This window comes from Toxotes jaculatrix, chromosome 15 (genome assembly GCF_017976425.1).
Source record: "Toxotes jaculatrix isolate fToxJac2 chromosome 15, fToxJac2.pri, whole genome shotgun sequence".
Taxonomy (NCBI): Eukaryota; Metazoa; Chordata; class Actinopteri; family Toxotidae; genus Toxotes; species Toxotes jaculatrix.
In genome coordinates, this window is record NC_054408.1 from 10,617,473 (window position 1) to 10,645,023 (window position 27,551).

General features: G+C 39.7%; 1 protein-coding gene across 2 annotated transcripts; it reads left to right on the plus strand.

The window, feature by feature from the left end:
* Window positions 1-9,921: 9,921 nt before the first annotated feature.
* Window positions 9,922-27,088, plus strand: LOC121194789 (rho GTPase-activating protein 6-like). Of its 2 annotated transcripts, none has more exons than XM_041057833.1 (13): window positions 9,922-10,180; window positions 18,995-19,154; window positions 19,747-19,815; window positions 20,591-20,853; window positions 21,072-21,267; window positions 21,468-21,523; window positions 21,634-21,784; window positions 21,905-22,053; window positions 23,621-23,797; window positions 24,638-24,735; window positions 24,965-25,218; window positions 25,673-25,759; window positions 25,845-27,088. In XM_041057833.1, the coding sequence occupies exons 1-13, from the start codon at window positions 10,034-10,036 to the stop codon at window positions 26,408-26,410; spliced, it is 2,373 nt and encodes a 790-aa protein (XP_040913767.1). In that variant the 5' UTR covers window positions 9,922-10,033; the 3' UTR covers window positions 26,411-27,088. The 2 variants fall into 2 exon arrangements, with proteins under 2 accessions (XP_040913767.1, XP_040913768.1); XM_041057834.1 differs by lacking the exon at window positions 9,922-10,180 and adding an exon at window positions 15,516-15,738.
* The last annotated feature ends 463 nt before the right edge of the window (window positions 27,089-27,551 follow it).

Genomic DNA, 27,551 nt, shown 5'->3' on the forward strand with positions numbered 1-27,551 from the left:
ATAAATAAATATGAATACGCAGAATACAAATACTAGTTGAGGAATTAGAAGCCACAATTTGTAACTGCTTCCACAGTCAAGTAGCAACCATCCTATATTTAAATGCCACAACTTGTAAGGCTCTGCAGGGTGATTCAGTGTGCCTTTGCTGAGAGTGATACATGCAGTAAAGAATGTTGTCACTTCCATTCAGGGTCAGGGTAGATGATTAAAAACATAAACCTCCCCCATTTTTCTTGACATACGTTTATACTTATTTTATACATAAAACCCCCGAATCTGTCACATAAATAAAAATACAGAGAATAATTATGTTAATCACATTCTGAAACACAGCAGGTTAGGTGATGACACATCTCTGGAAGGCCTTTTTTTTTTTGGTGGAGTACACAGTAGACATCAAGGATGCACTGATGTGAGAGGAGAACATGTCTAACAATTTGCTTCCAATGTAACCACAGTGTCCCGTGGCGGGAGGATTGAGAGACTCAGCGTATTCTGGACAGTTATGTTTGTCCACTTGGGCTTGCGGCCCAGAGGCCAGCATGAGTGGCAGAGGATATTAGGGTCAGACAGAAGCGTGATCTAAGGAGACTATGGCTGAAGCTTTGACCGATAAAACCCTGCTGCCCTGCTGATCCCTAACTCCCTTCTCTCTGAGTCCCTTTTTAAAACAGCTGATTTCAGTCATTTTGGCCCACTTGGCCACTTAAAACCCAGCAGTGCTTAAATTTTGAAAGTCCTGCCTTTGGATCACATTGTTTGCCTTTGAAAGATAAGATAAAGAGAGCATAACCACTTTATACGAACAGCTAACTACGCTAGATATCAGGAAATGTCCACAGGATGGGACTGTGAGTGTTATACTGCAGATTGCACAGCATTATAAACCCAACTGCTCGGCAGTGATGTGACTTTTACTGCCCTCTGATCCCAACTTAGCATTAGTGGCCCCTGGACCTCATCCACATGTGTGTCAGTGGTCACCAAAGCAAAATGCCCTCAGAAACCACACTTAACTGTCTCATCTGCTGCGTTGTGTTTGTTTGTGTGTTTGTCAACATGTATCTGACTATGAGACACCTCAGAACCTCAACTTTCTAAATCTGTTAGTGCAACACTAATTAGGCCTGATTTATTCAGTGAATTAAATAGCTTTTAGGAGGAAGTTTAAAGATCTCAACAGTGTGTTTCCATGAATATTCAGTGGCGTGAATAATTGGGATAAGAAGTGAAGTGTTCCCTGGCTGATTTATGCTACGCTTTGAACAGATTATGGATTTGCTTTGCTGGTTTCACTACACCTGCTGATAAAGTTCAAAGTAATACTAGGACGCTGTAGCCTATTCTGTGTGGATTGAGGAAAACAACATGATGAGGATACCGCCAAAAACGCTCAATACCCACAGGTACTGTGTGCCTGGTTAACGTGCAGGTTATTAAATGTGCTTATGTGGGTCATTGGCAGGTCATATGTGGTCCATCCATCCATCCATCCATCCATAACCATTTTCAGGGTTGTATTTCCTAGCATGGCCGGGTATACAATGGATATTTGCCATTCTTTCACGCTTCTACAAACCAATTCTTGTGAACATTACTCCTCGTGCTACTAACTTGACACATGACTGACTAATCTATAACTTTGAAAAATTTGTTGTTCTAACAGGATACATATATGAAAACAAAGTGACAATGTGAAAGGGGTCGCTCGTAGTATTGAACCCTAAAATAATTATCACCCTAATCAGCAGTTCCCCTTGGCTTTACGGAGCTTTATTGCAAGTTTCAACTTATAGTTGTCTGGCCTGCAACAGCAGTCCGCTGTTTATAACAATAAATAAATAAATGCTCACTGTACACTGGTCTGCCCCACACCAAACTGCAGAAAGACACAGTTAGCAACTAGCTTGTGTGAACACAGTGGAATATTTATCAACTGAAAAGCCAGATATTTCCATCAGGAGTTGGTAGAGACCCAACACAGAGATAAAAGAGAGTGGTGGCCTGTAATACAACTTCAAATGAATGAGAATGTTGCTATGTAACTGCTGGATGGGTACCTTTTTGTAAATGTTTGCTAACATATTTGCTATTTCACCTTAAAAGCTGATGATGTGTCAATTTTGTGTTTGTGACTTGTTTCTGTTGACCCCAAGAAACCAAACAAAATCAGTTATTACTGTAAGTATCCCAGTAAACCAAGCTGGTTAGTGGGTGTGCACAATAACATCCACTCATCAACTGATTACAGTTATTAACTACAGCTGTGCTGTTCCTACAATGACATATCAAAATGTGGCTGTAAATTGCGATGTTATAAATGTTTAATTACACTATATACAGTATAATCTATAGCCTTGCAACACGTTTCAGTGTAAAACTCCATATAACCGACATTGGTTTCAGTATGCTAAAGTCACTCAGGTGCAAAGGCGTAAAAGGAAGAGTTCTTATGAAAGTTGTAAACACCAATTATTTTCAAGAGAGCTGTGAATCTCAAAGGAAAAGCTCCTCCATCCCACAGGAAAATGCAATACATTATTACTGTTGGGCAGCGATAAAGAATAAGCTGGGTAACCCATGGCCTTCAGACAGCAATCTGCAGCAAACGTATTAAAAACAAAATCAATTCTTTGTTTTTCAAAAGCATTAATTGAGCAAATCATTAATGCTCACTGGAATGATTGATGTGAGGCTGAAGTACAAAGCTAAACTGTCTCTGTTACCCTCTGATGCATTTGCTCTTAACGATCAAAAGTCTTTGTACAATAACTCATTACACTCACTCTTACAGATATGGCAGTTGTGTAATCAGTAACCAGCCCTGAGTGAATTATAGCGTAGGTACAGAACACCAATCCACAGCATGCTACTCACTGAATGACAGTGAAGATGCCGAGTTCATTGTCATCTGGATCCATTGCTGATGACAAGTCTTTAATGCAGTACTTGGTTCAGTTTTTCCTGTCCAGGCCTTTCAAGCCTCTTTCTCTGATGCGTGCTCCCGTCCTTTCTCCTGACTCCAAAGTTTCTCCCCGCTTGATTTGGATTTTCCATAGGCAACTGAGCTTGTCTGACTAAGGCATTCAGTTATGATTACATACAGTGCCCCTGTCCAAGTGAGTGGCCAGTGCCCTGAGGGAGGAGACTGAGTTTGTCGCTTCTGCCTCAGTAATGAAATAACATCACATTCCGGGCCAGTGCATCAGAAAACACAAAGGGATCAATGCTGAACAGCTTGACACCAATGGGTTGCTGTGCTCGTTAAGGCTGCCTCAGTGAACAAGGCTCTCATGACAAACATGCTCTGTTTGGATGAAATTCACCTGTGGTGTTTTTGTATTTCCACTCAGTTCCACTGGTTATAGCCGGACAGTTAAAACATATTTCAGTGTTTCCGGTTCAGGCAATCACAAACGTCACAGTTTTATCTTGATGGTATTATTTACAACATTTCAGCACTTAACCAAATTGCAGTATCTGAAATATTAATCTGATGCCTGTATGAGGCATTTGGAAATGGCATGTGTTTTATCATCCATGAGAGCTTAAAAATTAAGCTTCAACCATAATCCAAACTCTATCACTGTGTGCCTGCCAACTGTCACCGTTAACAGAGCCAAACCTAAGTCCTATATAAACCATGGAATTAGATCTTAACCTAAATGTTATACAGTAGCATCAGGTATTTATACATATTCTATTATACATATTTTCAACATTTATATGTACATCTCTTGTCAAATAATGCAACTTGTTTTACTGTATTTTTAATCTAATAGATACAATATATTTTATGTCCACATTTTTTAATTTTTAAGGGAATTCTCCCATGAAGCCATGGCATTTTAACATCATGATAGTTCACCCTGGATTATGCCATGCAGGCTCTTTCATGCATGAATGGCATACACAGTCTTCCATTAGTTATGAACTGAGGCACGTGTCTTTGCCTCTGCAAGCAAATGGAACTGCTTGCATAACACATCCCATGCCATGTACACACAGCAGTCTATGACAACTGAACGTTCAGCTTCCTATAAAACAACCTGAAAATGTAACCAAGCGTCTGAACATGTTTTTCATTTAAACATTTTTTGCAATAAACGTACAGCATCATGTTATTGTTTCAGTAATTCGTGCACTGCAAATGGTGCAGACAGTTTCTCTTTAACCATATAAGGCTGTGCATGACCATATGGCCACAATGGAACGCTGTGTGAGGTTAAAGCGAACAAAAGCAGACCTTTGAGATAAATACTGCGCATGAATCCATCCACTCATGTGGCCTAACGCTTGCCCCTGGGCCTCAGCGCTCTGCATCAGTGGCCTGTTTTTCCGTGACACACAGGCCACAGCACTTAGAGTGAGGACAGGGAATGTTCAAAGTGCACTAACCCTGCACATTGTACACAACTAAGAATCGCATTTAGCATGTTGTCTTGGGGTCACAACAGTGATGATTTAAGACGGCGATGATAGGCAGTGTGTGTTCTGAGACTCATCTGATTTAATGTACTGTTCACTGTGTGTGGGTGGGTGGCTCATTTGTTTCCTTAGAACAATGTGAAGCTGCATGCTTCTTTGCAAATTTGCTCTGACTGCTTACATGACTGCAATGCACAGTTCTGAGTTTCTGATTAATTAGTAAAATACACTTAAGAGCACAGGAAATAAACACATCCCAAAGCTCTAAAATATGTAATAAATAGTAGCCAAAACAAATAACTAATAGAAAAAGGTGCAGTTACTTCCACATGCAAAGGATATGAAAATGCAAAGCAAGAAGATAAAAGTTGATTTTCAGTCCACCAAGGCAGATTTGTGCCTCACATAATAACAGTGAAAGTGACTTTTTCATGACTTTATGGAGCAGAACAAACAGTAGATGCAGTCATTTGCATAAAATGATGAGAGTTGCTCCATGCCGAACAGGAAAACTCATAATAATATAATAAGAGCTACTGCTTGGCCCTCACCAAAGGTTACAGACGTATTTGTAAAAGCCATCGACTGCATTCATTTCAATAATGTGATTTATACTATTTGGCCACAAATCTGAATCAAGATCATTATCTTTTTTTGCCATCACAGAAGAATGCCAAATTGGTCATTAATCATGATTAATTAAACAACTTGGAAATGCATTAACAGAGTTGGACAAAGCCCTTGCTCTTTTTAAAGTCTGAAAGGTGTTGTTGCAGTTTAAATCAAACATTAACATTTAAGTACCCCAGTTAATGAAACAGCTTTTTCAGAAAATCATTCATCATTCCATTGTCGTGGCTCAGTAAAATGGAACACTAACAGCCCCAACAAGCATAAAAACAACTCTCAGTAAGCTGTTAAATATACTCATACCATAGACAGGAAGTACACAGAAGTCAATCGCAGTCAAAGAGATACCAGGATATCACATTCCTCAAATCAGATAGCCGCTCTCGTGTCAACACACTACCGAAGCTCCTCCCTGCTGCCCTGGGAGGATAGGATTCACAGCATCCAGCAATTATCTGTAATGTGGGAGAAAAATCAATGTGCCCATGGAAAGCTGCTAAGGTCACCAAGCCGACGTTGTCACTTCAATCAGAAGCACTGTGTTGCTGCAGGCTGGGCTCCAAGCCCATCAGCCAGCATCTGTGAGAACACACATCATTTGTAATGCTGTGGATTATGCTAGCTATTAGCCTGACGATATGGAAGATAATTGGTTTTTGTATGTGATCATGGCAGAATGGAAAATTATCACTGATTTCAGTCATCTATTAATAAAACAGATGACAACTTTAAATAGAAATCATTTCACAGAATCACTTCATTTTGTTCGTTTTTTTTCTTCTCAGTACTAAAGAAACAATATTCCCATTAACTGTATTATTTTTATACTTATCCATAGTTGCAGATTAGTTTCAGTCTAGGTTTTATAGCTCAGTCCTAAAGAAACTAAATGTCTTTTCATTTTTATTTTTTATTTTTTATTTTTATCTTTGAAGTGACTTATAAACTTCATAAACAATTCACTGTCTCACAATGTACTGTGTACTGGTAAGGTAATAGATTCGACATCTTACACAAATTCCTGAAAGGTATAATACAGAAGGATGGGGGACATGTTTCAACCCTAAATATCGTAAACTGCTTATAACTGAACATCTCTGTTGTCAATCATTTTGAAATTTGATGGGAAAAAAGAACAGAAAACTTGACTCACCTCTGCTGCTCTTGGTTTTTGTCCACATTCCTGCTAATACAAATTTCATTCTGGCCTGTATTGTCAGATTCCATGACTTCTCTCTCTCAGGTAGATACTCACATCTGAAGCTAATGTAGTGCAATCTTCGAGTGCGCCTTCTCTGAGGGTGAGAATATCCCGGCAGTACTGTAAGGGGAGGGGAGGCCTCCTCGAAACATTGATAGTCTGGTGTAAATTCTATTAATGGCAAGGGGATATCGAGAAGAATGAAAAATCAATACCTTGTGGCCAGTAATGTTTGAAGGATCAGGCTGAGTGGAAATGTGAGACGGCCTGGCCTTGCCCTGATGCAGAGACTGCTTCTGTAAGTGGTTAATCAAGTGCGTGCCTGACATCTAGATTGCATTTTCCTCTCACCATTACTCCCATTTTTCCCCTTCATTGTTGAGAAGATGTGCTATCAAATGTAGGAGATGGTAATCCGAGTAATAATAGCAGTTACCAATCTGATCTAGCTGCACTCTTCTTAAGGGATTGAAAATTGTGTTTTGTTTTAAGGTCTCAGTTTTCAAAAGACAAATGCACTGTGTTTCACTTCTGCATCTACACTTGGGTGGCATAAACACATGAGCCTCACACTTGTTTGATACTCAGACTGTACAATGTTCTAGAAATGGTGTGTCAAAATGAACCCTGCCATTTAGTTGAGACCTTAACCAAAGAAAAGGAACAGCACAGTACAGCACAGTGATGCAATCAAACTGTATCTCCTGCCAACATAAGAGGCTTTTAAAAATTCCTTACTGCTACAGTTTGAAACAGCTCATGAGAGATGTTTCTCAATATCTGTACACTAACGGCAAACAAATAGTTGTCATAAAATTTCACTCTCTTTTGGTGCCCCACTGGGACAGATTCTAGCTTTAATCTGTTATTGTTAAAGGCTCATAACATTGTAATGCTATGCACAAAAAGTGAGCTTAACAGTGCACCAGCACAGACAAGTGACTGAAAGGAGGCACTGCATTTATGATCGGGACTCAGCTAAGATATTTTAATGATGCAGTGCTCTTTCATTTACCTTATTCCATATAGTAGTGACAGGATATTGTGCCCTTTCAGCAGAGCTTGCCTATGGCATGTTGTATAGTCACTACACATGGGTTTGACCTCAAGACTGCCCAGTGTACTTAAATTATAAATAAAGAAATACCTTTGTTTTGGTGGCGTTTCTGCACAAGTTTTACTTACTGTTTTAATTTACAAGGTTACCTGCAGTAAAATCCAATCCAATATGATGCCTGTAGTAAAAGTTGCCTTTGCGAAGCTTATACTGTTCGGTTTTTGTCACATTTAACTAAAAAAATCTGCATCATTGTTGTATTAGATTACTTTATATTGTATGGGTAATTTTTTCTACACAAAATGCAAACCAAGGCCTAAACAAATGTGTTGAATCAATGTATCTGCCACAAAAAGGCCACAAGATGCCCAGTGGGCCCCAAAGAAGCCCCAGGTTCACTGTCAGGCAATTGGTTTGTGGCAGTATGAGTGATTTTAATTTTGTCTGGAATATGGCAAAATTATATGCATCACTAAAGGGGCTAATGGTCCTGCTATATTAACTGATTTTGAGACCCTGTCTTGAACAGGGGCAATGTGTCAAAATCTGGCTTCACATTTTATGAAACATGGTTACATGGTGACTATTAGCAATTTAATTTGTGTCGGTGCACAGGAAAGTGGTGGAATGGGGGAGTTAATAGGATTCCAGCAGTCAACTGAACAAGTACATTCTCCAAATAAATCATTAGCACTACACATCATGCCTTGAGTTGATGCTTAAAAAAAACAATGTGAGTGCATTACCGCCATCTAGTGTCTCCTAATTGATTTTGTCAATATAGGAGGATGCTGACGCCTAGCTCTTATCTTGCTGACTCATCTAAGCCTGTCAGCTACATACAAAATCAGAGTAAGAGATTCCCATTTAATGTCCTTCAGAAATTCCTCAAATTCCACTGCTCATGTACATACAATGCCTGATCTGGCCAAGTGTTAAAAATGTATAAATAATTTTAAATATATAATATTGACATTCGGTCTCTGAAAGGATTTTTTTTTTTTCAGTCTATGGCACCACTGTAGATATTGGTCATCATATTTTCATCACAGCTCTCAGTCTCACATAGAGAAGCCAGTACAAAAGAATATAAATGCTAACACCGAGCCTGGTTTGTTATCCCCCTCACAATCTAATAGCATTTGAGAACTGACCTAATAAATCACAAGGAAAAATTACCTCCCCCATACATCCCCAGAAACCTGTGTGGTGCCGGTGAGACAGCAGTCTTAAACAGCACTACTGCCAGCAGGCTGCTCACTGTAGTCCTCATTATATTTCTGCTGCATAATAGTACACTGTGCACTTGGAAAGCTGATTAGGAGAGAAATCTTCATTTACATTCAGAAATGTAAATATCTGAAACCAAACCAAACTCTATTTTGCAAGGTATTCCAAAAGTGCGCTTATAGGAGCTGTGTGGGCCAAACATTTATTCTGACATGCTTTACAAGGTTAGTGGATGTAACCTCCTGAGGCTGTGCTTATCCCACTGAGAAATGGAGAAATGACATGACGGGAAGTCTGATGAGAATCTGCTAGGACTCTTACTCCAAACCTCGGCACCACCAAATAAGTGGATCAAACGCGAAGCCGCCCTCTTATCACCACTTCCCCTGTCTGTTTGGTGGACTCTGGTATCTGATGAATCCTTATCGTGGCCATACAGTGCTGGTTCACATGTCATGTTATCACACAGGTCCCTTCCCCAGGGCTCCCACAGGAAGAGTCTGTTCCCACTACATGCCAAGTATCTCAACTGACCTATGGTGAGGAAAAAATGCAGTGTGGTAAAGAAAGGATTGTGAAGTTTGGCATGATATGTCCAGTGTTTCTATCATTATGAAGGTCTCGTAATACTCTACACACATGAACGCCAAATTCTTTTTTTTTTTTAATGGTTCATTTGAATTATTTTTGTTGAAAATTTATGTATTTTGGTTTTGAAAGTGCTCTAACAGAAATTCAGATACTGAATGTCCTTGCAAATCAGTAACTGCCATAAACTACTTAAATATACCACACTTACATTTTTACATCAGTTTATTCAACACCGATCCAGTTACTCCATATAACCAGATTACAGAAAGCAGCAACCTGGAACAATAAGCTTTTTTTTTTTTACAGAATATCAATGCTTTGTGTAATTTTTATTTTGTGTATTAAATTATTTCATTATAGTGACTAGGAATACACACACACACACACACACACACACACACACACACACACAGGGATCTGCTAGAATATGTTTTTTCTGCTGAATTATGTTTTTTCTTTTTCTCCACAAACTCCATACCATATTTGAAAGCTTAATTACATCTGGTGTGCATAATAACCTTGCACCTTTCTAGTCTAACAGCAGGAGTGACTCGAAATGAAAGACTTTTTCCCCCCAACGCCTCAGTCTATTTTCATTGTTTGTTGTTTTGGGGAAAATTCACATACTACATTTTGTCTTTATTATAATTGGAATTAAAACCATGACGGGAGGAAGTACTGAGTCACAGTATGTGGGAGGTGGAGGGGGTGACAGGGGGACTCCGGGAGCGTATTTCATAATACTACGCATGGTGACGCGCAGGAGACCTGCGGCTGCCTCTGCTGCTGCCTCTCCTGTGAAACGGTGCTGCTCCTTCGCTCTTGGACTTAAGGCAGAGATGTGACTCTCTTTTTACACCTCTTTAAACACAACGTGACCAGCTAAAAGAGATATGTCCGCCCAAGGATTGTTAAGCAGCGTTTTCTCGTGCTCTCTAAGCCCCAAAACTATTTCCAAGCGGAGGCTGAGGCAGACCAGGAGCTTGGACCCGGCGCTGATGCGACATTACAGTACCGAAACTGAGGAGACGTCGTATGAGGTCAGTGACCTGGCGGCTTCAGGTGATGATGGTACCTGTTGCCAGATTTGATTGCCTTAGATGCCCGACAGCATCCAGAAACCCTGTTTATTTAATTTTTCTAAAGATAAGTGGACTGAACTTGTCGACCTGAACCCTCCAGTTTACATCTATTAGACAAGGTCGCAGTGGTAATGGTTTTCATAGTACGAAGGTGTGCAAATATCCTAACACCTGGCTAACAAAGTGATCCAAACTGTTTACCTGTGTTATTTTTGAATTGCAGTTGTATTTTCTCATTGCATACGCGAATTACAAGAGCAGAACTGGTGCGCACAGCTTGTACAGTATCCAAATTCCGGAAGTGGCTGGAATACCCTGAAGGATGATGTAGTCAAGTACAGGACTGTCAGTATTTTCCTTTGATCTTTCATGAACACGTTTTAAAACTTGCTTTCTTCACCTTTTATTCTTTCAGTGACTATTTTTTTTTAAGAAATCAAATGAAAATCGTTTTCTCCCACAATTGCAACATCACCAAGTCTATGACTAATAGGACACACATTTTTACGTGTGGACCTATGATGTACTTTAGTTTTGTTGCTGCGTCACTGGACAATACAAGTGATTCAACACATTCCCTTTGTTGAATGATGTCAGCAGAGGACTTTGCTTGTGCTAACTTGTTGAGGTCTGTTGAAAGAAAGAGGAGTGACTGAAAACCTCTGTCACATTTGGCAAGTGTTTTATTTTCTCACACCATAACTTTAAGGCGTGGAAGTGGCAGTGATGGGTGTCGATTTGATAATGTCCCGTGCACCATCACGCTCCCAACTTGACAAGAGTACAAACATAGCAAACAGCTCTATGATGGAATTATCATGAGTAATTAAAAAGGTGCATTGTGAACCTGTGCATAGCCCTTTCCAGGATCACTATTCTTAAGTAACTGCTGATGAGACTCAAAAACCCAAATTTTCATGGTCATTCCACCTTGGTAAAAAAGATTTTCTCTTAAATCTGTGTCTGTTTAAAGCGAGACTTTTACCTTTCTTTTCTCATTTAAAAACGAAATAATACAAACTCTTAACCTAATTTAGACAAAGAATTTCTCTTAATTTTCTGAATCTATTTATGCGTTAATTTAATAGTAGCCTCAAAGATGAATGTATTACCACATAAATGCACAGTTGAAAGCACTGATTTGTGTTACAGTAGCCTTTCCATGGTACTGGAGAACAAATCACCTGTGTTATTACTCCATATTAGGACCTGTGCACATAAAAAAGAGTACTGTCCATGGTATTCATCTTCATGAGAAGGTGCCTTACTAAATCATTGGAATATAGTAAAGAAGGATAGAATAGAACGGGATACTGTTTTAACACATTTAAAATCCACAATGGCCATTTGCAGGTCTTTTTTGTTAGAGATAAATCTATTTTAGATTTATAGTATTTAGCAGTGTAACATGTTCATAATTTCAGCCAATCTGTACTGCTGCACTTAAGTTGGTCTTTATGGTAACACTGTTTGTTTAGTATAATGGAAATATATTACAGATGTGACATTATAATAGGCTTTTAACAAACACCAGGTATCTGGTCTCTCTTTCAGTCATCAACATGAACCCAAATCCCACAGCCAGAGCCCTTAGAAATGTAATCACAGTAAATCTGAATGAAGTTGATTAATATTGCAGACAGCTCTGTGTCAGAGAGGACATTTAATGTGATTTATAACTTGGGAGAGTGCTTGCACACTGCCTACACCGTTGCGCTTGGAGAGCTGCACAATAACCTAGTTTTTGGCAAGCATTTAACTCCACTGCAGATAACAACCTCAGACATATTGCAAAAATTTAGTTGTTATAGATTCTCTTAATTAACTAAGACCTTTCAGTGTATTTGTAGACAGTTATATGAACAGTCTGGGGTTTGGTACTACTGTGCTTTAGAGCTCCAACATCCCACTGAAAAAAAAAAAAAAAAAACCTCTAACCAGTTGAGCTGAAGTCTTTGGTTTAATATCTTTGTAATGAAACTCACATTTTCTGAGTGAGTTTACTCAGAGACAACAGTATCTAAGCTACAGTCACAGTAACATTGGTGAAGTCAGGTTGACAGTATTTCCCCCTTTGCAGAAAAACTTCTGCGCCTCCACCCAAAAACAGCCCTCTCCTTTTACAACTTGTACGACATGTGTTGTAACTCAGGCCATCCAGGCCTCTTGTTAAAATGCATACCAGGCCCCAAAGCTTGCAAATGATGAGTTTAGAACGAGAGAACATCTATCATTGCAATGTATTTAGTCATACTAAGTTTATGTGTATGATGTAAACCATTCAAATGATCAGAAAGTGCTAACCTACTGTAGCATGATCGTGGCATGAAAACATATCCTTTCCCTTGTTTAAAAAAGAGTGTCAGAGTGTTATTTTTGATCTATGTTATGAATGACCTTGTGTTTTCCATAGACTGAATGTCATTGCGCTCTATTAGAAGTGTACTCACCCAGGGTCTCAGTAGTCTGAGCTGAGATGAAAAGCAGAGACATCTGGTTTACATGAAGAAAGCCTCAACTCTTATTTCTCACAGTACAGCAGCATGACCTGATCCTTGGCTACAGTCCCTCGGGCGCATATTTCCTCCCACAGGAGAGTGTCCGTTTGTATGGCATGGAACTAAACCTGCTGGCTTGCAACTGCAGCACCATAGCATCCAGTCTGTTTCTGATAAGAGTAAAAATACGCAATGGATTGCAAATAAATTCAGGTGTAAAATCATTGTTTCACATCAGATCATTCAAATCTCACTTTCAAGTACCTTGAAAGTTACCTAGTGCATGATTACATAACTGACTTACGTGATCTGCTTAGTGTAAGTCAAAGGGTACTCTCAGCCTCAACAGTTGGATACTTATAGTGGATAACCAAATTAAGTTCTTAGTCTCTCTGTGAAAATACAGCATGTGTCTCCAGTAAGAAACTGGTGACACGGTGTGGTGTAGAAATTAGTCAAGTTGAGATTTTCAAAGTGCCAAATAAGCTGATAGAAGAAAGTTATATGAACAGTTTTGGGTCTGGTTCTCCTCTATGTATCACACTCAGCAGTGGAGCAATGCCTTTGATCTGCACTGATCTCATACATCTTCCTGGCATTTTATGCTGTAGAGCTGATCTTGAAAGGTTTTGCATGCCCTTGAACATTGTGGCAGTAGGTATAACTACCCCACTGCAAGTCAACTACTGTTTAATATGACCTTGGTGGATCAATTCTCTGATCCATATAAGTTCCTTGCATTGGTTACAGTCACGTTTTAGAATTATTTAAGCTGATTTTGATTTCATTTCAGGCTGTTGTTGGACTAGTCTCTGGATATGAAGGCCTTGTAAGATATTGGAAAATATAGCCTTTTGGTTAAGTCCTTTTTATTTGTAAAAAACCCAACTTATTAACTGTCATTCAGCATCTTTTTGCTTTTCTGCAGTCTGCTTAAACAGTGTCCACATCAAATCATGTCTGTGAGAGAAGGTGCATTTGAAAGGACCCCAGTCATTTTATATAATGCAAAAACACTTGGAAGAAGTTGCTATTATTGATTTTTAGCACTGCAGTTTTGTTGTTGTACATGTAGCACGCTGTCTCATCATTAGTTTTTGTGGAGTGTTAAATTAGCACTGGCTTTTGCCCACATATTTCAAATGCAGCTTTTCTCTGGGCATCAGTATCACTCTTAAACCATGTAGGGGTTTGTTGATTCTTTGTTTATTCCATGTCATTAATTAAATGTAGCCATAAATTTACATTCTAATAGATATTGGCTGAATGATGAATGATGCAAAGGGAGAAAAGTCTGAGAGTGGTGTGCGTTGTAGTGTTTAGATGGAAAGTAATCTGCATTCCTCTGAGCTCTGTGGAGGAGAGAGATGGCCTGAAGGAGAGAGAGAGCTTGTAGGGAACTGAAAACTGTTCTCTGTTACAAAGCTACTTAAATCTCACAAAAGGAAATTAACTTTGTGAATTGCAAGAGGAGATGGATTGCAATTAAAATTCAGCTTCCTTTTAGAAAGTGTAAGATTTGTAGACTCATCAAATCCAGCAGTGCTCCCTCTTTTATAATCCTATTCTCAGTAATAATAAAGCTGTAAAACTGAAAAAGCAACAACAGCACTGAAAGCAGGCCTTCAATTAAAGTTAAAGGCAGATACAAATAAAAATATTTCAAACTGAACTGACTCGCCAAAATTCATTCTCTGTCAGTGTGATCTCAAGGAGTGTGTTTTCAGGACCACAGAAAAATACACTGGAAACAATTTAGACCATCATGAGACACTTAACCTTTCCACTGAAACCCCTTCTGGTGAACTTAAAAGTGGTAAAAAGGAAATCTTTCAAAGGAATAAGTGACTTCCTTGTTGAGCTTCACTCTTTTCAAGTACTACCAAAGTTCCTGTGCAGCCTAAACAGTTCTCAAAGCAAATGAGGACTTCTCCACCCAACATCACATTCAGAATGGTTTTGTTTCTGTTTGACATGCCGCTTCCTGTTTATCATCACCCTGCGCAGCCCTAACAACCTCATTCCAGCACTTCAGGAAGCAAAAACTCCTCAAAGCTATTCCTCGGACATAATTTAGAACAGAAACACACGGGGAAGTTGTCTAATTTTACCGAAATAATTAATTACAACTGAAGATACAAGATCTTTAATAGCGGTTCCTTTTGGCTACTGGTGCTCTAAAACATCAGCAACCAGAGGAAGGCAACTTGTCCTCCCTGCAGAGGGGGGACCATGAGGATACTGCCATTATATCTCTGGTCTTCCTAAGATACTGTACAATCGAACTACCATGGTCCACCTACATGGTTGTTTTTACTCAATTTGCATGATTAGACCTCTTCTCAGGACTGTGTTTGTCGTAGAAACTGTACATCCCTGTCACGGTCATGTTGCATCTTTCAGTGCGGACAATGCACACCTTTAAAAACTCTTATAGACCTTTTTCTCAGCAGCAAGTTTGACTTCTCATAGTAGGAAAAGCACAGGTGTTACAAATAATGTTATGCTTTAGCATCATACTGCACTATTCCCAGTCAAGTAATAGATTTTTTAAAAAAAATTATTTTATTTTATTTTATTTTATTTTTCGCATGAGAACCCTACGTGTATGTGATCAGTACAGGTGAGGAAGCATTTCCTCTTTGCCTCCTGAGATGGCTTCCTTTTGTTACCTTGTGACCTGACAGAGAGAGCACTGGCCCTCCTGTCAACCCCTCCCTATCAGTGCCGGTGTTGTTCATGGGGGATTGCGTCTCGCCGTGATGCGGAGTTAAATCTGTCCCTGAACTTGCTGTACTTCTCAGTGCACGTTGTGTGACCTGGATCCAGACCGTAGCTGCGAGCATGTGGGTTGTATTTATCTGGGACTTTTCGTCTGAAGTCCAATGGCGTCGGTTCATTTGGCATGGAGTTACTGAGTGTTGGTCTACGAGTTTGAGGGGTTAAGGTCGCCCGGGGGGGGGGCGACCAGTCTTTGTAATGGGGGATCCGCACCGCCGACGACGCATCGCTTATCTTGTGAGTACCTGCTGTTTCTGAGGGATTCCCAGCGTGTCAAAGGAGGAGGAAGTTAAATTGCACAGAGACGTGACTTAACGTTAACACAGTACGTGTAATGTTAAGTCAGCAAGACTTAATGTGTGTCTGTTTGCTGGCTTGTTTGTTTGTTTATTTGTCAGCAGGATAACGCAAAAGATGAATTATGATTTGCACCGAGCTAGTTGGAGGGATGGGGCATGGGCCAGGGAAGAACTCAGTGAAATTTTGGGTCAGATCCGGGTCATTATTATAGTATATATAGTTTTATTATACTATGAATTTCAGTTTTTTGTCAGGTGTCTGGTGTATGTTGTTTGACATTGGCCTTGGTGCTCTCTGAGCTCTCTTTTAGTTATTTATACCTTGAAAGTAGAGGGAAAAATAGCATAGCAGATATGTACCCTGTAGAACACATTTGTTTATTTATTTAAAGTACAACAGGATGTGAGTAATTGAATGTCGTTTTTGTTGGCACTGGTTGTTTACAGGTTTTTAAGGACACTCCAGTTTCATTTTGGTTTTGTCAACACTTTTGCACATATGTAAAAAATTACAAGGCAGTGGGTGTGGGGTCTGTAAGCAAATGCTGTTTTTAAACTGAATTGAACTGAATTTGCTGTATAAATCTAAACAAACAAATAATGTGGACAGAGTGTAAGGGCTCTTGTGGAAAACTCTTTCCATAATGCCCCATTGAATGGCTTCCTGAGGACTGAGGAATATTCATCACTTCACTGGATCTAGTTCAAGTGCAGTTGATTAGTGCTATCTGAGCTTTCAATCTAGCTGCATTGTATGAACTACCTTGCACATTTCCCCTCATTGTGTTCCAGGGAGCACTAACAAAAGCTTTGTGTTTCAGCGAGGCTTTGAATTAAAATTAGGTACCGGTGCACAGCTTAGGAAAGTGCACCTCGGTGTGTGTTCTCTGAAACAGGAATGGGTTCAGATGATTTATCAGTTGATACATTTCAAGGAATGCTTGCTTTGTTGTATGCCTTGCTATAACAGTATATAAATGAATAAATAAAACAAACAAACAAAAAAATTAACATCATAAAAGTCTACTCACTAAACTGATCATAAATACTGATACTAAAAGTTAAAGAGGTAGCTTTTTTTTTATCAGAATGTAGTTCAAATGTCAAAAGACAATAAAAACAAGTTCACTTTAAAGCTTAAAGCACTGTTAGATTTCTTTTTGTATAGTCAGATGTTGCTCAAGTTGTTCTAATAGGTCAACCAGGACAAATTTGGTATTTTTATTTTTAGGTTAAAGACTATTTGCGACCGTGGCTCAGTGAGATAAGAAACAGCAACTTCATCCAACTTTGACAATGGCTGTTTCTGTAACAACTGGGTGGATTGATTTGTGCATATCTTTATTCACTTATCCATTCCCTGACGTTTATAATATGAAGAAATTGTGGATAAGTGAGTTTCTGTTATGTACAAAGTGATTGCACACTCAAACTCATGTCTGAACGTGATACACTCAAACCTATTATGATAGAATAACTGAAGGGCGTTTGCATTGAAATTCTGTGCACAGTACCTGGAATTCCACGAAAAAGTTAGTAAGCTTTGCTTTGAGGGTGTCACTTTGCTGACGGAGAGAAACTGTGGGAACCCAGTTCACCATCACATCAGATAGAAAGAAAATTTCCACTCCCATACAGTCATACCAGAGGAATGTCTGAAAAAAAAAAAAAAGGGTAGATAACAGCAAACATGACTCGCATTTAACGTTAATTGCAATACAAACAGAGGCACATGAAACGCTGTTTCTTCTGTATTTTCTTTGCTGTAGCTCCATGTGCCCATTCTACCAAATCTGTGGTGGTTTCTGTTGCTGGTTCAGTTTATTTATTATAGAATACAGAATTATAAGGTGATGTGGATGCAAGCTACTGAGTGCACCAGCTGAGTACCTCACAGTAACGTAGGCAGCTAACATAAAACAGATCAGCTTCAATAAGTAACAGATAACTGTTAGCTGGAGTACTGTTCACATTTTGACAGTGCAGAAATGGTGTCATCATCTGTGTAAACCCAGACAATTCATTTGTCAAGCAAAAATTGTGAGGATTTCCTGCTTTGTCTTACGTGACAGCAAACTTAAGTATCTCTTGGACTGTTGATCAGAAAAGACAAGCACTTTTTTCTGACATTTTATATGCAGAATGATAAATTGATGAATTGGCATATGAATCTATAATGAAAATAATAATTTGATGAAGCCCCACAGTTGATGGGCTGAAAACAGCCATATTAGCAAATATTCACTGACTTATTTTCTTGCTTATGATGCTTTATGTCTGTCCTAAATCACGTCTTTGCGCAGTTAAGGCATTATCCTCTTGTTAACAGTAATGATAGTAAACACAAGTCATACTTTAGGTCCCCCACACAAATTTGTTACAGCCTACTGACCAGTGCCTTTGTACAGTAAACAAATAGCCAAAGAAAATACATTTGCTATCTCACATTCTGTGCAAAGCACTATATGCGTACCACAAAAAAAGTATGCTACTGTAGCACAGTCCTAATTCTGATTTAATGCGAGTGAGCCACTTTAGTGTAAGCCTTATCCTGATAATGAGTTACTAAGCCTCTTTGGAACATGGCTCATATGATTGGCTTGACTGTGCTGGATCAAAGCGCTGTAATCTCCAGCATAGAGATGCTCAAAGGTTCAGGATTTCAGATCAGATTATTTGCTTCGTCATTAGTACAGTACTAAACCCACAGAATGGCTCATCTGTAGCACTGTTTACCAATGAAGTATTGTTTAAAATTTTTTTTTTATTTATACTGATGATAGATTATTCCAAAATTAGTGAAGTTCTTGTAAAATAAGATAATCTACACTATCAGTACACTTGCTGCTCTAATAAGACAGTGGGTTCAACTCAGCTTTTGGTTTTGAAAAGTACTTAGAAAACTCCCTTACTGGGGCACAGAAGTTCTGTCAGCACCTGTCAATTCTCGCTTCTACAATCAGAAAAACAGACTTTAGACATATCTGAAAACATTCTGTCAGTTTCTGTCATGGGAAACAGTAGAAGATAATGTTGTCCTCTTTTTCAGTTGACAAGTCAGACAGAGATATCTGTCAGTTCATGCACACAGGGGGTCTGTAGAGAGTGTGGCAGGTCATGAACTTAAAATGTGACAGCAATGATAGATGCATCTGATGTGTTGTGTGGATCTGTGTGTGCGTGTGTGTCCTCAGGGTGACTTCACCTCGATCAGCGTGTCAGGACGCAGCGTTGACCTGAAGCCTGTCCCCTTGCAAAGCCTCTCTGAGCTAGAGAGGGTTCGTCTCCAGGATGTGGCCTTCAGGCGACTGCTTCGAGATCGCGACCTGGGCTGCCATGTCACCATCCCTAAATGTATTCAAATACATATATACACACACATGATTATATTCACTCACAGTCCCTTTCTTATCTACTGAGTTGCTCTTTTCTCTCAGGCAAAAGCTTGTCACAGCATGTTTTATAAAACACACGCAGAGCAGCAAAGAGACGGGAGATGGTTCCCTCTCTCCTTCTTTGTTGTGTAAGGGTGTATTGCTCATGCTGCATGATTGATTGCATGGTGTGAGCACGTCTGCTTTCACCATACAGTAATGGGATGATTCATCATTGACCACTGAAAACTGTGTTACTATTCTTCATAGCTCTCTTAGTAGCTTTCTTCTAATGCTGTATTTCTAGAATATCTTTTATGGGGAACGTGAACAAAGGAAAATAACGTTGAAACTTATGTTGTCCCTTTCTTATAAAATAGCATACTTCCTTATAGGTGATATAAATTAAGATTCACCACTCTCCCCGTTTTTATTGACACCTTCTACGTAGTTTGCCTGTGTTTGTTTGCTCTTTTAAATTGTGTAACAGTTTAGGAAATGAACCTGAGAGTATCAGGTAGAGCAAGCAGGAGCAGGAGCATGCTAACTGTGACACCTCTGCCTCTTTTCAGGCCACAAGCACAAGAAGTCACTTAAGAAGAAGTTTGATTCGTTATCGAAAGAGAAGAACAAAGACAAAGGTGATATGGGTCAAAATATTCTCTTGATTGTAGCCATATACAATGTCTAATTTTATAAGATATGATAGGATCATAGATGAATTTTAGTGCACAAACCGGTCTTTTAGGACTCTGGGAGAGCCACTGAGTGCAGTTAGGTTTTTTTATCCCACCCCACTTTTCCAGCCTAGTCAGCCGCTGACACTTGAAAAGATACACTTTGATCCTTTTGGCTGAAGCTGTATAGACTCACAGCAGACTGAGTGATTAGAGTCCTTATAGTACAGTAGAGAAATCTCAGAGGGATCCGTGCTCTTCAACCCCGACACTGCCCCGCCCGCTACAACAATCTGGCAGGAAAGTGATGTTCTCTGTCAGACAGGCAGTCGAGGGAAATAACAAAAACAATCTTAAGTGGTGGCTCATTCATTATAGCCTATCCTCCAGCACGGCCAGCCCCCTCTTTCCTCCTTTTCCGTTTTTGTTTACAAAGGCATTTCAGAAAGTATGTGCTCCCTAACTCTGAATATTGAGTGTGCACTGCAGAACACTGCTCTTGGTGTGTCTCTTGTCATATTTAGTTTGAGCAGCATTTATTTAAAAGTTCAAGTTAGAATGTAAAGAATGAATGAAGACAGTTTTTGAACAGCAATTACTAGATCCAGAGGGTAAAAATACAATATGCTGACATGACATGACATGACACATCTAAAAAGTAATTTAACATTTCCCAGTTGACGTCGAGCCAGCAAGATGAACTTTAAATCCCCCTGTCTCACCCTTCCCCCTCACACAGAGAATATGCCCCAGGCGTTTGGCATACCACTGTCGCAGGTCATTTCCAACGACCGCACACACAAGCAGCGGCACGATCCCCCGCGGGAGGAGCACAGTGACCCCACTGAATTGATGTTATCCTTCCTTCACTTCAACTCCAGCTTCAAAAGGGCTAACAAAGAACTCTCCAGCAGCACCTCGTCTCTTAGCTCCACTTCTGAGACCCCTAATGAATCGCCTCATCCGAGCACACCAGACTCAGCCCCACGGACTCGCAGGAGGGTAGGCTTGACTGTCAATAAACCTAACAGGCTGTTGTAGTGCAACAAGGACCCTGTCTAATTACACCTGCACCTACACCCACAAGATTTCTATGGGAATTTGTAACCTTTTTGGATAATCACTCATTGGATGGAGGATGCAGGCTTTAAATGATTGCACTGCGCTTTATCACTCACAACAGCCGCTCTATCTATGGTTGTCTCCCATCTGCTTGACAGGGTGGAGTGTCTGTGGATTGCATCACCGACCTTGATGATAACCAGTCTCGGCTCCTGGAGGCCCTCCAGCTGTCTCTGCCAGAAGAGGCAGCTGGCAGCAGGAAGAAACGCCATGACAAAAAGCTCAGCCTTAACCCTATTTACAGACAGGTGCCCAGGGCAGTGGATCTCTGCTGCCAGCACCTGGAAAAATATGGTACACATTATCAAAGTTCAAAAGTTACTCTCTAAGAATAGTTCTGACAGCGCAGCATAGAAATGTACAGCATATCTCTGTACTGACAGTTCAGTAACAAATGCAGTTTGGCTTTAACCTTATAAATCAGTTTGAATGGCTTCGAGGCTGAACAACAGGCACAAAATTGGCACTAAGAGAGCATCTTTGTCTTTGCTTAGGACTCCAGACGGTTGGAATTTTCCGTGTCGGGAGTTCCAAGAAGAGAGTACGGCAGGTAAGATTTCTGGTTAGCTGGTTAGCTTTAAAACATCACTGCACTTAAATAAACTGCATCAACTGAGACTAAAATTTTTGCCGTGTTATCTGTCACGACATTTCATCCAGCTTCGTGAGGAGTTCGACCAGGGATGGGAGGTACGCTTGGATGAGGAGCACAGTGTCCATGATGTAGCTGCGTTGCTGAAAGAATTCCTCAGAGACATGCCTGATCCACTGCTGACAAGAGAACTCTACAATGCCTTTATCAACACAATGTGTGAGGACAAAACGCATACTGTATTTACACACAGAACAACAACTCACTTTCTGTTGTTGGGATGAATTCTTGTGTTGCCGTCTGATTTATTTGAAACTGATTGGGCTTGTTTTTCTGCAGTGCTGGACTATTCAGACCAAGAGAGCGCCATCCAGCTCCTGATGTTTTTGCTTCCTCCCTGTAACAGCGACACGCTGCAGCGTCTCCTCTGCTTGTTGTCCACTGTGGCTGCACATGCAGAAGACAGCCTGGACAGTGAGGGACAGGAGGTAAAGATGAGATACATACATGAGGTAGCACAAGACAAGGTGTCGATATTTTGGTCATAACTGAGTCTTTGGTCTGGGATTGGGATTAAACGTCTGTGGACCAGCTCTGTAGGCAGCCATCAGGCATTTGTTGATTTTTAAAATTAAAAATGTTTTTTTTTTTTTTGATTCCACTCACAAGTTCAAAAAGTATGTTTAGGAAATGAGCAGCTACAACAGAATAATGCTGACATTTTTTAATGTTTAGTGTGATTGTGATGCGTCCTAACAGCCAACTAAAAGGCATGAAGGCAGATGTTTGTGACATCTGCAGCTTCTAATTTGAAGAAAGTGCAGTGCCATTATGCATGATGATCCATTGTGGGTATCTTGATTAAATGATGCACAACCAACATCACGGTCAAGGTTCATAATTCATAGATCATAATTTGTTATTCCCCCAGTTTATGTGTTGTAAACAGGAAGTGGAGGGAAATTGTCGCATTGTGAGGACACATTCTGTGAACACATCTTATCTCACCATGTTTTTCCATTATTCCATAATGCCCGTCTGGACTGCCCTCTTCATTTTTGTCATGTTCCACTTTGCTTGGACTATAATATAATGTTTAATATAAATAATATAATTATTAATCATCATAATAATCCTTCCCACATTTCTATATTCTACTTTACTCAGTATTTTTTATGCATAGCAAGATGTTTTTGATTTTAGCACCTGTTTATGAATGAATGAATGAATGATATGAATATCATTGTCCTTGTGCACATGACCATGTTCTCTGCACTCGCCATCGCGATTCTGCTGTTAAATTTGGGACCAAAGTTGTAATTATCATCTTTTTATACTAATCTTACTTTTTGACTACTAATCGACACACTGGAGATTAATAGTTTCCCACGCATTTAAAACCAGTTCTTTCTTGGCCTCGGTCCTTGAGCGTACTTACTGTAAAGTTGAAGGAAAGGTCTGCTTGATTTCTTTCAACAAAAGAAGGCAGAGGCAGCCTTATTGATGGTGGCAGGCCTGTTAGGTGCACATTCCCAACATGTCCTAGATGCCAAGGAGAGTCTGTCTACAGCAAAAAAGACACAGACTCCTAATGCGATAATTACTCCATGCATGTAAGAGTTGTCATTCCTGTGTGTAAGCACATGGGCAGATGAAAAGAAAATCTAAGGTAATTTAACTCCATTGTTACCTTTCATGTAAATCATTTGCGTCTCAAAAATATTTCTCATAATAGTGGGGGGTCAAATTTGGGTAACGACAGATAATCTGGTTGTGATCTTAGAGGGTTACTTACAAAGCTGCTGAAGAAGATTAGTTTTGCTTTAACGTGAAGTTTATTGGTTGGAAATTGAAGAAACTTTAATCAACAAAACCTCACTAGTGTTCTTCTAAATAAAAGGCTTGCTTGGATGCTTACTGTACATTACTCTAACAGACGTTACTGTAACTGAAGGACTGCCACCATATCAAAATATCCAGTGAAAGTGTCCGTGTATGCACATGTCTGTTATCAGACTTTCAAGACAAACAGATTTTGTCCTCTGTTTTGTTTAGATAACAGGAAACAAGATGACGTCACTCAATTTAGCCACCATCTTTGGACCCAACCTCTTACACAAGCAAAAAAAAGACAAAGAGTTTGCGGTGCAGAGTTTTGCCCGTGCAGAGGAAAGTACAGCCATCATCAGCGTGGTCCAAAGGATGATCGATACACATGATACACTGTTTATGGTAAGCCGTGCTTACTGCAAACCGAAAAGCATGTAAACAGTTAAAGACAGCCCTGGGTTTAATCAGACAATCTCTAGGTCTTATTCAGGTCATTTTGAGGCAAAAAATGTTTGTAGGGAATTCTGTAGCTTAATGGAGTGGAGCCTCCTAATGAAATGTAAACATTAGCTTTATAGGTTTTGAGGACTAAGCTTTTACAGTCACATAAAACAAAGTAGTATCACAGTAAAACACAGACATCCATGCAATTTGTTTTCCACTCCTGAAACTTTATTAAGTTGTTTTTTTTTAATAGTGAATATTCTTTTCAGTGTATGGCAAATGATAAGCCATGCGAGAGAAGTTAATAAGTGCCATTCCAGCCTCTGTGTTGTTGTTTAGTGTATAGACAAGTTATTGGGAGCAAGGGCATCTACTTTGCGTTCTCTGCTTTTCATTATAGACTTAAGTACGAGTGCACTTTACAGTTATTGGACTATCTGAAAATGGGAATGGTAAGGAAGGCAGAAGGCAGTAAAGGCCCACCAGATACTTTCTCTGCATCAGTAACATTGTTTTTCTAAACTGTTGTTAATTATTTTCTCGTAATACCACACAAATATCATGCTGTCCCTGTTACAGTACTTATTCTACTATAGAAAATACGAGGAACACGAAACTGTTGGTGTAAAAAAAAATGCTGCTCTGGTGATAATGCTGTTATTTCTGTGTGGTACAAAGACAATAATTAATTACTATTGAGAGGTGTGCGATAGTTTAATTAAGTTCAGTTTAAGTGTGATTAACTAATTAAGGTAACAAGCAGAATTTTACAGTGAAACAGAGTTTTGGTTCTTCCAGGTTCCCGCTGACCTGCAGAACGAGGTGCTGATGAGTTTGCTGGAAACTGATCCCGATGTTGTGGATTACTTACTGCGGAGGAAAGCCTCTCCGTATTCGTGAGTTTCTACTTTGTCTCATTGTGTTTATTTGCGTCTGCGTCTCTGTGTACTATCATCTTGTTTATATGGTCTAAATGAAGCATGAACATTATAACTCATGATTACCCTCTGGTAATATCTTTTTGTAAGATAGGGTGCTTTTCTCTGAGCATAAGTAGCCATATGCCTGGTGCTTATATCAGCAGGAGGTTATGTAATATTTATTGGGTTCTCTTTGTTTGTGCAGAGATCCAGGCCTTCTTAGAGCCAAAGAGTCCTTCTCTGAGCGATGCTTGTCCAGTGACTCCATCAAAGCATCCAGTGGAGAGGTGTCTCCTTATGACAACAACTCCCCTGTCCTGTCAGACGGACTGCTGTGGAAATATCCAGAGGACAGTAGTCCATATTCCGACAGAGTCCCCAGACTTGGGCAGTACAAACTCAGTGGCCATTCAAAAGACGAATCTGGCAGCACCTCTCCTACACTTTCCACCGACAAAGGTGAACTAAATTCATTGAAGTATATAATTTTATAAAGCATAATATAAGATTAGTTCTAGAAATACGCTTATTCCTTTTTATGCTAGATTTAGATGAGGATAAGAATGTAGCTGGAGCCAGCAGCTCATTAGCATAGCTTGGGCTGTAGACTGTAAACATGGAAAATAGCTAGTCAGCTGTTTCCAAAGGTAACAACATCTGCAAATGATTAGAGATACTTATGTATCTTCATATTTAAATGTTTATAATAATAGGAATATATTTTCATTACCTTTGAACAGAGCTGGCTAGCTTTGTGATAATGTTCTCATTTAACTCTCTTGAATTAACTCCAAGAATGCGAGTAAGCATATTTCCAAAAAAGTTTTACAATTTCTTGAATCTGTGTCCATAAAAACCATTTGATCTGGCAAACCAAAGTAAGTAATCCTCTTAATTCTTTTGTTTCTGTTAGTGGCCTCAAGACTTTGTGACAGTGACACTTTCTGGGACACCTGGCATGAACTGTTAAACAAAGGTTTTACCGGCCATCCCATCACTGGTAACAGAATCCTCTTTACATGATGCTGCAGTTGGTCTTTGAGATGTGCGATGAATGCCGGATGTTAATGAATGGTTTCTCCCAGGCTCCTTAGGAGACGTGTCAGAATGTGAGTCGTATGGATCATCAGAGGGGCTGAGCAGTCACCAAGGTAACCACAAGTTGCCCATCAGACCAATGCAAACCTCATTGGGTGTGCTGGAATGCAGGCCACACCTCCCGGTGACTCGCAGCAGCAGTGGTCCTGATGACCAGAGAGGACAGAAACAGCCAGGATCATCATTACATCAAGGATTGAGCGGCCAATCAGGAGCCGTTAGCTCAGACAACTTAGCCACAAGGACAGGACACCCTGCATGTCCATTATTTAAGGTCAGGATGGAGAGCTTGTCTCCCCTTCAGTACTCTGGACCACTGAGGGAGTCCCATATTTCTCACTCCACGCCCTCCCTCTTCATGTATCAGTCTGACCCTCAGACTCCACATCAGTCCCAGCAGAACCCTGCTCCCCAGACTGTAGATACAGCAGACGCCTCTGGACCTGGACAGGAAAAGGGCCCTGGTGCACCAGACCTGCAGACAGAGAGGTGGCATATATGGCAGATACTGTCAAAAGAAAATACAGACGCCCTACCGGAAACCTTGGTGTGATGCACCCTTCAACTCTGATGAACTATAAAGAGGATAAAGTTTAGGGACACAGGGGTGGTACACAATTTTGTTGCGTTAGACTCAAGTGTCTAAATTAGACTTGAATGTTATTGATGCTTAATTTGAAGCAATGAATGTTTTTTCTAAAGCCGAATGTAAAAATAAAACCCTGTTTGTGTTGTAATGTTGCTTTGAAATTGTAGTACCTTGATAAGTGCTGAAGCTACTTTAATATTGAGTTTTGTTACTGGCTCCACTTGTAATCTTAGTTGTGGAAATACAGAAGTTTGTATTACCGCCCATGTCTTTCTTTTTTTTTTTTTTTTTTAAAGAAGCCTAAAACTGGAGGTTATGTTTTGCTTATAGGTTATTATGCCATGTTAAGTGTAATACAGTTGATTGTTTGATTTGAATGAACCATCGCATTTCAGCCCTCATTTTCTCTTTATACACTCCTGTACTTTTTGTGTTTGAGTTGCAGGGGGTGATTGTTAAGCAGCATTATTTACAGGGACATATATATATATTATTTGTAAATTTACAGTACTTTGTACTTTGATGGCATATCCGTCTGTCTTTTTCCAGAACCACTTGATAAACCTATTGTGACTTGTTTCTCATTTTTCTCCTTAAACTAATCTCAGCCTGTCCTATCTGATACACTTAAATTAAATGGAAACTAAAGCACTCAAAGTAATGTTTTTTTTTTTTCTTTCATCATTGGCATCAGTCTGATTGTGGACTGACCAGGCTCCTGAAGACACAGCTGTTATGTTAGAATCTAATTTTGTTCTATCTCCTGAGCTGTAGACACATCCTAAGTTTATCAAAAAGGAAACAGAGTTGGATCAGTTCTGTGCAGTGATATGTGACACTCAACGATCTGTTTATTTTGTAATTTATAAGACTCTGGACAAAAATGGCCATGTGATTGCAGTAAGATTTGGCACTAGCTAAACCTTACTGAATCTGACAGTGATACAGAATCATAAAAAATATACATGCCTTTCTAAACTGCTGCAAAGAAATACAAGTAGCATATTGCATAATGCAAAGAAAAATGGAAACCATTTAAAATGGAAACCAGGTAATTAAGGGAAGTGGGCGTTAAGTGGGCGTTAATCTATGCTTTTATTTACAC